Source organism: Scyliorhinus torazame, chromosome 7 (genome assembly GCF_047496885.1).
Source record: "Scyliorhinus torazame isolate Kashiwa2021f chromosome 7, sScyTor2.1, whole genome shotgun sequence".
In the NCBI taxonomy this organism is placed as follows: domain Eukaryota; kingdom Metazoa; phylum Chordata; class Chondrichthyes; order Carcharhiniformes; family Scyliorhinidae; genus Scyliorhinus; species Scyliorhinus torazame.
In genome coordinates, this window is record NC_092713.1 from 305,563,645 (window position 1) to 305,576,061 (window position 12,417).

Below are 12,417 nucleotides of genomic sequence, written 5' to 3' on the forward strand. Positions count from 1 at the left end.
AGGGCTGAACACTGGCTCACGACAGACAGGAGAACATACCGGCCATTTCCTTAAAATAATGGCTGTGTGAGGATTTACACCAAACTGAGTGGTCTCGGTGTAACATTTAATCTGAAAGACGGACCCCCTCCACCCCGGACAGTGCAGCACTCCCTCAGTCCTGTGCTGGATTGTGTGCAAAGGCCTCTTAGCAAACCCACAACTTTCCAAGTCAAAGCTGAGAGAAGTTGCCATCCACTAAAGCATGGCTGCTGACCAATTAATTCCAACCACTGGACACCTCGGGAGAGCTGACGTGGTCACCAGCTTCTCAGCACTAGCAAACGTAGGAACAGGAGGCCATTCAGCCCCTCTAGCCCGCCCAGCCATTCAATGAGATCACGGTTGTTCTGTATTTTAACTTCAACAATTGTGTAAAGTAGATGTCACTCGGGCCAGTAGGAGGGTGCAACGAGACGATGAGATGTGCCATTTACTTGGACTCCACTTAGCAACCACCCTGAATTTTCTCCCAAAACAGACAATGAAGAAGACGAGTCAGAGAGGGACGCGAGCTGTCTGGGGGTGCCTTACCAAGGGTGAAGATCTCCCAGAGCAGGACTGCATAGGACCAGACGTCGCTACGTGTGGTGTACAGGTTGTTGAAAATGCTCTCCGGCGCCATCCATTTCAAAGGCAAAAAGGTCTGGGAACCAGATCAGTCAATAGTTACTAACCAGGTTACTATTTAAACGATTAATAAATGCAACAATGACAAAACAAAGAGGAGATGTGAAAGGAGCACATCTCGTGTCCTAAACGAGAGAGAGAGGGGTTGAGATAGCGAGAGAGGGGGAAGGAAAGGAGAAGCAGACGGTAGTATTTATATGGTTTGCGACATTTAAGCGGATACCGAGATACTCACACTCCCTCTTGAAATATAATTGGAGTCATTCATTATGTCCCGCGCTAATCCAAAGTCACAGATTTTCGCAAGTTTTCCTTCACAGATCAACACATTCCGTGCTGCTAAATCCCGATGGACACACTGTCAAAACAAAACAAAAATTATTCATTCATGGGATGTGGGCTTTGCTGGCTGGGCCAGCATTTGTTACCCACCCTAATTGCCCTGGAACTGAGTATCCCACTCGGCCATTTCAGAGCGGCGGTTAAGAGTCAACCACTTAGCTGTGGGTCTGGAGTCACGTGTAGGCCAGACCGGGTAAGGACGGCAGATTTCCTTCCCTAAAGGACATTAGTGAACCAAATGGGTTTTTACAACAATCGACAATGGGTTCACAGTCATTAGATTGAGAGTAGCTTTTTAATCCCAGATTTTATTAATTGACTATGAATTCCTGCAGATGCTCTGATGGGGTTTAAGCCCATATCCTCAGAGCATTAACCTGGGCCGCTGCATTGCTAGTCCAGTAACATTACCACTGGCCACTGTCTCCCCATACCCCTACTGATATTGAAAACAATATCAATACCCAATAAATCCCATTGGGAACATTGTCACTAAAAAACAAGATCAATTTATCACAATTCCACAATGATACACCCAGGAACCCAGCGACACTATCAGTAACTGGGGCAAGGCATCCCGGTGACATCATCAGGAACTGGGGCAGGGTATCCCAGTGACATCATCAGGAACTGGGGCAGGGCATCCCAGTGACATCATCAGCAACTGGGACAGGGCATCCCAGTGACATCATCAGCAGCTGGGGCAGGGACATCCCAGTGACACCATCAGGAACTGGGGCAGGGCATCCCAGTGACATCATCAGGAACTGGGGCAGGGCATCCCAGTGACATCATCAGGAGCTGGGGCAGGACATCCCAGAGACATTATCAGCAGCTGGGGCAGGGACATCTCAGTGACATCATCAGGAACGGGCATGGGATCCTAGTGACATCATCAGGAACTGGGGCAGAGCATCCCAGTGACATAATCGGGAGCTGGGGCAGGGCATCCCAGTGCCATCATAGGGAATGGGGCAGGGCATCCCAGTGACATCATCAGGAACATGGCAGAACATCCCAGTGACATCATCAGTAACTGGGACAGGGCATCCCAGTGACATTATCAGGAGCTGGGGCAGGACATCCCAGTGACATCATCGCGAGCTGGGGCAGAGCATCCCAGTGCCATCATCAGGAATGGGGCATGGGATCCTAGTGACACTATCAGGAACTGGGGACGGAGATCCCAGTGACATCATCAGGAGCTGAGGCGGGACATCCCAGTGACATCATCAGGAATGGGGATAGGGCATCCCAGTGACATCATCAGGAATGAGGACAGGGCATCCCAGTGACATCATCAGGAGCTGGGGCAGGGCATCCCAGTGACATCATCAGGAGCTGGGGAAAGGCATCTCAGTGACATCATCAGGAACTGGGGCAAGGGATCCCAGTGACATCATCAGAAACTCAGTACGGGAATCCCAGTGACATCATCAGGGACTGAGACAGGGCATCCCTGTTTTCGTTTTTTCCTTGGTGCACTAGGTATACTCAAGGATTGACTTTTTTGTCATGGGCAGGATCCTACTCCCTGGGGTGAAAAACGTGGCGTAGTCGGCAGTGGTTATTTCTGACCACGCGCCACGCTTGGTGGACTTGATATTCGAGGCGGGCTGGTGCAGCGCACGGGATAGAGGCTGGATGTGGGACTATTGTCTGATATCGGATTTTGCGGGAAGATTGCTGAGGAGTACGATGAATTGAATGAGAATGGGACAGTCTCGCCCTCTACTCTGTGGGTGGAATGAAAGGCGATGATTAGGAGGGGGGGGGGGGGGAGATCATCTCATATGAGGCGGGTTCCCCGTAGAATTTTATAAGAAGTTTGCGATCGGTTGGCCCTGTTGGGGATGTTTAATGATTCACTGCCGTGGGGTTCTCTCCTGGAGATGTTGGGGGAAGCGTCAATCTCCATCCTCCTGAAGAAGGATAAGGACCCCACAGAGTGTGGGTTGTGCTGCCCGATTTCGCTGCTCAATGTGGATACAAAGCTTTTGACTAAAGTCTTAGCTTGAGGTTGGAGCCCTGACTCCTGGAGGCACTGGGGGAGGATCAGACAGGCTTTGTAAAGAGCAGAAAGCTGTTGTCCAAAGTGAGGCAGCTACTCAACGTAGTTCTGACACTGGCGGTGGGGCTGGAGCCGGAGATAATCGTTTCTCTGGACGCAGAAAAATAGGGTTGAGTGGGGCTACCTTTTTGTGGTTCTGGAGAGGTTTGGGCTGGGTCCTGGGTTTGTGTTGTGGGTGCAGCTGTTAAATGAAGCTCCGTTTGCTAGTGTGCACACTAACACGATGGGTTCAGGGTCGTTTCGGAAGCATAGCGGGAATGAGGCAGGGGTGTCCTACGTCTCCTCTTCTGTTTGGTTTGACGATCGAGCCATTGGCTTTGGACAAGTGGGGGAGAGGAATTGTGAGGGGTGGAGTAGAACACAGGGTATCCCTGTATGCGGATGACCTCTTTGTACGTAAGGGATCCTGGGTCAGTTATGGGGGATGTCATGGGTTTGTTTAAGAGGTTTGACTCCTTCGCAGGGTACAAATTAAACTTTGGGAAGAGCGAGTACTTTGTGGTTAGTCCTTCGGGGGGAGGAGCTGGGTTGGGGGGTTGGCCGTCCTGTCGGGCTGGGATTAGTTTCCAGTGTCTGAGGGTTCAGTGGCTCGGGATTGGGTGCGGTTTCACAAATTGAATGACACCAGCCTGGCGGGCAGGGTCAGGCTGGGTCTACAGGGGTGGGCCAGCCTTCCGTTGTCGCTGGCAGGCCGGGTTCAAGACATTAAGATGAATATCTTGCCACAATTCTAGTTTTATTTTAATGCCTCAGTTTTTCTACCTAAGCCTTTTTGCAGGGGTTGGGATGGCTGGTAACGGGTTTCATATGGGCCGGGGGAACTCCTTGGATTCGGAGGGGGGTTTCTACAGCAGGATAGGGGGCGGGAGTGGGGGGGGGGGGGGGGGGGGGGGGGGGGAGGATGGGTGGCCCAGATGCTGCTGAATTTGATGCTTTATTATTGGGCGGCCAATGCGGAGAAGGTGTTGTGTTGGGGTGGTGACCAGGATGTTACGTGAGTGCAGATAGATTCGGGGTTGTGCAAAGGGTCCAGCTTGTAGGTGCTGGTGATGGCGTCTCTGCCGTTTGATCCAGGGAAATATTCTTCGAACCCGGTGGTCACCTCCACTTTGAAAATATGGCAGCAACTCCCCTCAGCATTTTAAGCTGGGGGCAGTGTCAAGATGGACCCCTATCTGTAGGAATAATTTGTTTGAGCCGGTGAAAATGGGTGGCACGTTTGGCGTTGGAATGATAAGGGGCGGGAGAGGGTGAGGGATTTGTTTCTGGAGGGGCAGTTTGTCAGCTTGGAGGAGTTGAAGGGGAAGCTAGGATTTGGGGCGGGGGGGTGGGGTGATGAGGGAGGGGGAGAGGTACGTTCAGGTACTTTCAGGTGCGGGATTTTGTGCGGCAGACATTTCCAACATTTACGGTAGTGCGCCGTCCACTTTATCGGGGAGGATAGAGGGCCGAACGCCTGGGATATATGGACGGATCCTGGGGGAGGGGTAGTTTTCGATGGATGAGGTGAAGGCCAGTTGGGAGGAGGAGCCGGGGCCTATTTTGGAGGGGGACGTGTGGAGTGCGCCCCCCCCCCCCTCCCCGCAGGGTGAAGGCCATGTCATCCTGTGCGAGGTTGAGTTTGAAACACCTCACCAAGGCCCGAATGAGTCGATATTTTGCGTGGGATTGAAGATAGATGCGAGCGGTGTTCAAAGGGACCAGTGAACCACACCCACATGTTCTGGTCTTGTCCCAAATTGGTGAGTTTTGGTTGTCCTTCAGCACCATATCGCCAATCCTAAATGTTGATTTGGAGCCTTGGCTGTTGGTCGCTATATTTGGGGTGTTGGACCAGCCGGAGCTGAGGATGGGTGCGGGGTAGGATGCCCTGGCATTCGCCTTGTTAATTACTCGGCGGTGGATTCTGTGGAGTTGGAGACAGGCGACACCACCCAGTGCCTTGGCGTGGCTGGGTGACTTCATAGAGCTTCTCTACCTCGGGAAGGTCAAGATCACTGCGAGGGGGTTGATTGACGGGTTCTACCGTAGATGCGGCTGTTCATATTGTACTGTAAGGAATTGGTCACTGTTAGCTGTGGGGGGGAGGGGGGGGGGAAAGGGGGGGGCAGTGGGTTGTATTTCTGTTAAGGGGGATATTGTTGCTGTGGTCTTTTGGAATTTTTTCTCTTGTTCATACATGTGTTCGTTTTGTTTCGTTTTCTAAATTTTTGATATAAAATGTTAAAAGTTCAATAAAAATATTTTTTAAAAGACCCCGAGATTTCGCCACCGCAAATCCCGGTATGGCCCTCTCGCGCGGTTTAGCGGCTATAATGGGATTTGCACCAGCAGTGGACAGGCCCCGAGAATCACACCCAGTATGACAGAGACAGACACAGACATAGAGGTAGGTCAAGAGACCGACACAGCAACACAGTCAGACAGACACAAAGATACAGGAACAGACAGAGTGACAGAGAGAGAGACAGAGACAGAGAGACAGGCAGAGACAGAGACAGAGTGACAGACAGAGAGAGACAGAGACAGAGAGAGGGCGGGATTCTCTGGCCTGTCTGCCTGCTGGGATCTTCCAGTTCCTCTGAAGGTGACCTCCCCATGGCAGGTTGCCTGGTGGCGAGGTGCGTGAGCCACGGAAGGCGGCGTAGACTTTGGTAGGACTGGACGTTCCCATCGGTAGCCAATGGAGAGCCTTCTCCATGCTGCAGAGGGGGCCAGAAAATCCCAGCCAGAGCCACAGGCGGACAGAGAGAGACAGAGACAGAGAGAGGGGCAGAGACAGGGAGAGACAGGCCAGAGAGAGATACAGCGAGACACAGAAATAGGGAGAGAGACACACAGAGTGACAGAGAGAGAGGGAGACACAGAGAAAGACTTAGAGAGATAGAGATACAGAAAGAGACATGGCGATGGAGAGAGAGAGACAGAGACACAGAGAGACAGAGACAAAGATACAGAGAGACAGGGAGAGACACAGTGAGACAGAGAGATAGACAGAGACACAGAGAGACGGCGACACAGAGAGACAGGGAGAGACAGAGAGACAAAGACACAGAGAGACAGGGAGAGAGACACAACAGTGAGACAAAGAGAGAGACAGAGACACAGAGAGTCACAGAGAGACATAAAAGCAGAGAGAAATACAGAGACACAGAGAGAGACACAGAGAGACAGAGAGAGATACACAGAATCACAGATAAACAGAGAGCAGCACAGAGAGTCAGAGAAAGACAGAGAGACAGTGAAAGAGAGAGACAGAGAGCAGCACAGAGTCAGAGAAAGACAGAGACACAGAGAGACAGAGAGCAGCACAGAGAGTCAGAGAAAGACAGAGACACAGAGAGACAGAGAGCAGCACAGAGAGTCAGAGAAAGACAGAGACAGAGTGTTATGGGTCAGGGTTTAGAGAACCCCAAAGTGTATCATGGAGTTCACCTGACCCACAACGTTTAATAGATTGTGGTATGGGGAGCACACGGCCCACTCTACAGATGTGGTACAGCAGAAATGGAAAAGTATTTTTAAAAACAAAACAATGTTTATTCTATGAACTCAAGTTAACCTTTCTAAAACATACAGTGAACTTCTTAGCAACCATTAATTCAAAGATAACCCCCAAAGAATACAACACTAAGTAAACTGTATGCTATCCTTTTAACATCCAAAAGACTTAACAACCTTTAAACAGAAGCACATCAGGGTTTACATTCAATACTGAAAACATTAAAATTTCTGAATTCACCAAATGATTAAGAGATAGTCCTTCATGGCAGAGAGAACAGCAGTACAGCTGCTTTGTCTGACTTCAGCTGCAACACACTGCAAAACTAAACCAAAAAGACTGACACACCCAAGCTTTTCTCAAAGTGAAACTAAACAACAGAACCCGAGCTCAGCTCCACCCACACTCTGACATCACTGCAGTAACATGAGGAGCCAAACATTTCTTAAAGGTACCTTTCTTAAACACCCATTTTGTAAAGGTACTCTCACATGACAAGAGGCGCAGAGACAGAGTGAAGCAGAGAGACAGCGAGAGACTCAGAGAGACAGAGACAGAGAGATACACAGGGAAACAGAGAGGAACAGAGAAATGGAGAGACAGAGAGAGGCACAGAGAGAAAGAAACAGAGAGACACACACAGAAACAGATAGACATATAGACACAGAGAGACAGGTAGCGAGAACATGGAGATACAGACACAGAGAGATATGGGAGAGAGGAAGAAACAAACAGTGACCGATAGAGGGACATTGAGACACAGAGAGACATGAGAGAGAGGCAGCGACACAGAGAGACAGAGAGCGAGACACACGGACACAGAGAGACAGAGACACAATGGAATGGCTTACATTTTTTAATGAGAGGAATTCCATTCCTTCTGCCACCTGATAACTGATTCCGACCAGATCCATGTAGCTCAGTATCGCAGACTCGCTGATCAGTAGTTTATCCTCAGTGACCTCACGCTCTTTTCAAAAGAACATGACAGACTGGGTGAGGGACTCTCAGTCATGATGGGCTTCATTACACCTTTCAACAACAGGCCAACATGTGTGGTACATAACCAATCAGGTTGAGGCGCGCTGCTTGCTATTTCGTCAGAAGACTTGGCAGCCATTTTGTGCAGCGCAAGATCCCAGAGCCACTGAGAGCGGTTAATCCATGATTTGGTGGCGTTGGTTGTCGAAAACATGGGACTAATGATTATTCGCCAGGAGGCAACGTGAGCAAACCCAGGAGAGAAGTCTCGGAAACATTAAAAATAATTGTGTGTTCATTCTATCTTTAAAAAGTCTTCGTTTAAGAAATTGCATTTCTAGAGCGTCTTTCATGGTCTCAGGATGCCCAGTCTGCCTTACAACCACTGAACGACTCTTTGAAGTGCAGTTGTTGTTAAAATGTAGGAAAAACAGCCACCATTTTGCCAACAAAAAGTGCCCCAAACAGCAACGTGACAATGACAAGTTAATTTCTTTGATGGACGTTGGTGAAGGTAAAATATTGGCCTACGACACCAAGGAAAACCCCCTTGTTCTCTTACAGCCTTGGGCTCTTTACAGGTGTCACCTATACCCCAGCGAATGGCACTCACCATTGAGGGGTTATTGGGTTACGGGGATACGGTAAGAAGTGAGGGTTTAAGTGGGTCGGTGCAGACTCGATGGGCTGAATGGTCTCCTTCTGCACTGTATGTTCTCACAACTCTGAGTCCAAATGTTTTGGGTTCAAGACCCACTCCTGGACACGTGAGCACAAAATCTAGGCTGGCACTCTCAAATGCAGCACTGAGGGAGTGCAGCACAGTCAGAGGTGTCCATTTTCAGATGGGAAGTTAAACCAAGGCACCTTTACTCACTCGGAGTGTAAAAGATCAGAAACGGAACTGGATCAGCCACTTTTGACTACCAGAGCAGGTAAAAGGCCGGGAATTCTGCGGAGAGTAACTCACCTCCCGACTCCCCAAAGCCTGTTCCACCATCGACAAGGCACAAGTCAGGAGTGTGATGGAATACTCTCCACTCGCCTGGATGAGTGCAGCTCCAACAACACTCAAGAAGCTCGATACCATCCAGGACAAAGCAGTCCACTTGATTGGCACCCCTTCCAAAACATTCAATCCCTCCACCACTGACACACAGTGACAGCCGAGTGTGCCATCTACAAGATGCACTGCAGGAACTCACCAAGGCTCCTTAGGCAGCGCCTTCCAAACCCACGACCACTACCATCTAGAAGGACAAGGACAGCAGATACCTGGGGACCCCATCCCCTGGAAGTTTCCCTCCAAGCCACTCACCACCCCAATTTGGAAATAACTTGGCCATTCATGCATAGAATTTACAGTGCAGAAGGAGGCCATTCGGCCCATCGAGTCTGCACCGGCTCTTGGAAAGAGCACCTGACCCAAGGTCCACACCTCCACCCTATCCCCATAACCCAGCAACCCCACCCAACACTAAGGGCAATTTTGGACACTAAGAGCAATTTAGCATGGCCAATCCACCTAACCTGCACATCTTTGGACTGTGGGAGGAAACCGGAGCACCCGGAGGAAACCCACGCACTCACGGGGAGAATGTGCAGACTCCGCACAGACAGTGACCCAAGCCGGGAATCGAACCTGGGACCCTGGAGCTGTGAAGCAATTGTGCTAACCACTGTGCTACCGTGCTGTCCACAATGCTACCGTGCTGTTCCTTCACTGTCGCTGGGTGAAAATCCTGGAATGCCCTTCCTAACAGCACAGTGGGTGTACCTACAGCACACGGACTGCAGCGGCTCAAGAAGGCAGCTCACCACCACCTTCTGTAGGGTAATGAAGGATGGGCGATAAATGCTGGTCTAGCCACATCCCGTGAAATAATTTTTAAAAGTCTCATTGCTGTTTGTGGGAGCTTGCTGTGCACAAATTGGCTGCTGCGTTTTCCTACATTACAACAGTGACTACACTCCAAAAATATTCAATCAGCTGAAAAGCCCGGAAGGTCACAAATGGCTCTTCTTTTCTCCCTCATTATGCGCTGAATTCCTGGAGTGAGGATGGAGTCCAGAATCTTCCAGGTTTAACTCATGGTGAATGCGTATATTTGACTTTTACAAGATATTAGAATCTTTTGTGCCTTTAAATTTGTGGATCACAGTGCGACAAGTAACAGACCCGAAGTGTAACGTGGCTGCCAGTGGATGGCAGTCACGGTTTGCAGTTCAGGGGGAGCAAAATCCCAAAGGCATAAACAATGGAGAAAACAGTGAGAGACAGGACTGAGAGGGAGAGAGCGAAATGTAATGAAAATGAAATTCGCTTATTGTCACAAGTCGGCTTCAACAGAACTTACTGTGAAAAGCCCCTCGTCGCCACATTCCGGCACCTGTTCGGGGAGGCTGGTACGGGAATTGAACCGTGCTGCTGGTCTGCTTTAAAGCCAGCTATTTAGCCCAGTGTGCTAAACCAGCAGGAGAGGGGGGGGGGTCACCAGGACGGGTATCCTGTGAGTTACACCTGTCCTAGACAGAGTGCTTGAGAGAAGGAAAGAGTGAAAGAGAGTGATGGGGTGCGGGGAGAGAGGCGAATCGCCAGAGAGGTGGGAGAGAGAAGGTCAGGGGGCATGTGCGAGAGGTCTGGGGGAGGAAAGAGAGGTGGGAGAGAGAGGACAAGGTGGAGGGAGAGCACGACGGGTGTCTGAGAGAGAGGGGCTAACAGAGAGAGGGGGGCATGGAGCCGTCGGAGGAGCGAGATGAAGAGAGGGAGAGAGATGGAGAGAGAGAGTTGTGAGAGAGAGTGGGGTGAGAGAGAAAGAGAGAGAGAAAAAGACAGAAAGGGAGAAAGAAAATAAAGAAAAGGAGAGAGAAAGAGAACTTAGGAGGAACATTGGGAGTTGGAATGAGGCGGAGTCAGTGAGGGGGTTACCAGTGGGAGCACTGTTCTCCTGTGAGTACAGCCTGTTGTAATCGGGGTGTTCGAGGTCGGCGTAGTTCGGTTCACGTTTAGCTTCCAGCATCGGCATGTACTCGAGTTGCTCATCTTTAGTCATGTCCATGTACCCTCCATCATTCTCAAAGGACAGGGCAACGTAACTGTGGGCGAGAGCGAGAGAGACGAGTGAGTGAGGGAGACGACGAGAGCTCATCAGTAATACAGCAGGAGGGCCTTGCCACCCAGACGGCGAAACGCTCAATGGTGCAGCAAAGACAGAGGCCGGTCAATCCATCCAGCCTGTGCTGACCTTTTGAAAGAACTATCCAATCAGTACCACTCCCCTGCACTCTCTCTTTCTCTCCAGCCTTATGTTTTAAAGTGGCACACAGACACACACAGACGCACGCACAGAGATACACAGGCACAGACACGCATGCACAGAGACACACATGCACAGACAAACCCACGCAGACAAGCACAGACACGCATGCACCGAGAGACCCACACAGTCATGCATGTACAGAGAGTGGGCAGAATGTGGCACGATGGTTAGCACTAGAACTGCAACGCTGAGGACCAGGGTTCGAATCCCAGCTCTGGGTCATTATCCGCGTGGAGTTTGCACATTCTCCCCATGTCTGCGTGGGTTTCACTCCCACAACCCAAAAATGCGCAGGTTAGGTGGATTGGCCACGCTAAATTGCCCCTTAATTGGAAAAGAAAAATAATTGGGTACTCTAAATTTAAAAAAAAAGCATGCACAGTGTCATGTGAGGGTACCTTTAAGAAATGGGTGTTTATTACTGCAGTGATGTCAGAGTGTCGGTGGAGCTTGGCTGTCTGTCAGCTTTTTACTTTCGTTTTAGGCTGTTTGCTGCTGGGGGTTTTAGTTTCGTTTTCAGTGTTGGAGCTGAAGCCAGACAGAGCAGGCGTACTGCTGTTCTCTCTGCCATGAAAAGACTATCTCTTGATCATTTGGTGAATTCAGAATTATAAATGTTCTCAGTAGTGAATGTAAACCTGATGTGCTTCTGTTAAAAGGTGTTTCTTTTGTCTTCTGGATATTGTTTGGGAAGGTATTAAGGATTACTTAGTGTTGTATTCTTTGGGGGTTGTATTTGATTTACTGGTTGCTAAGATGTTCACTGTATGTTTTAAAAAGGTTAACTTGAGTTCATAGAATAAACATTGTTTTGCTTTGAAAAATACTTTTCCATTTCTGCTGTCCCACACCTGTAGAGAGGGCCGTGTGCTCCCCACACCACAATCTATTAAAAGTTGTGGGTCAGGTGAAATCCATGATACACTTTGGGGTTCTCTAAACCCTGGCCCATACCAACAGAGAGACCCACACAGACACGCATTTACAGAGAGACATACACAGACACGCACAGACCCAGATGCAGAGACCCACACAGATACACACAGACACGCATGTACAGAGACCTACGCAGGCACTCATGTACAGAGACCTACGCAGGCACTCATGTACAGAGAAACCCACACAGACACGCATGCACAGAGAGACCCTCGCAGACATGCATGCACAGAGCTACCCACGCAGACACGCACAGACACGCATGCACAACATACTGCGGCCTACAAACAGCAGAGGATGGTGTCTGACTCCAATTGCAGGAACCCAGGAGGATGGGTTGGTCGCTTTGACCTGTGGAGTTTAACACGGTTCTGGCCATGACTGGACAGGAGCCAAAACAAACAGCAAAGAAAAGAAAAATCGAGAATCGGAAACTATTTTCACAATTACACACAGGATAGAAGTAACTGGTCATTTGCACAGGGTGTGTTAGGAATTCAAACACCCTTCAGTGTTACACAGAAGCCTGCTTGACTATTACTCCCTTCAGTTTGATCTACAAACCCCTCCTGTGACAAAATCGCTGGAGGCTGGGA

The 12,417-nt window shown here is 49.8% G+C and overlaps 1 protein-coding gene across 3 annotated transcripts in view; it reads right to left on the minus strand.

Annotated features, from left to right (window-relative positions):
• The window catches only part of LOC140427151 (platelet-derived growth factor receptor beta-like), a 162,469-nt gene that overhangs the window by 14,008 nt on the left and 136,044 nt on the right, over nucleotides 1-12,417 (minus strand). For all 3 annotated transcript variants that reach the window (XM_072512700.1, XM_072512701.1, XM_072512702.1), the window contains 4 exons: nucleotides 10,495-10,661; nucleotides 7,436-7,554; nucleotides 905-1,027; nucleotides 574-685 (listed from right to left, as the gene is read on the minus strand). In XM_072512700.1, coding sequence (XP_072368801.1) covers nucleotides 574-685; nucleotides 905-1,027; nucleotides 7,436-7,554; nucleotides 10,495-10,661 — 521 coding nt within the window. The remainder of the gene's footprint in view (nucleotides 1-573; nucleotides 686-904; nucleotides 1,028-7,435; nucleotides 7,555-10,494; nucleotides 10,662-12,417) is intronic.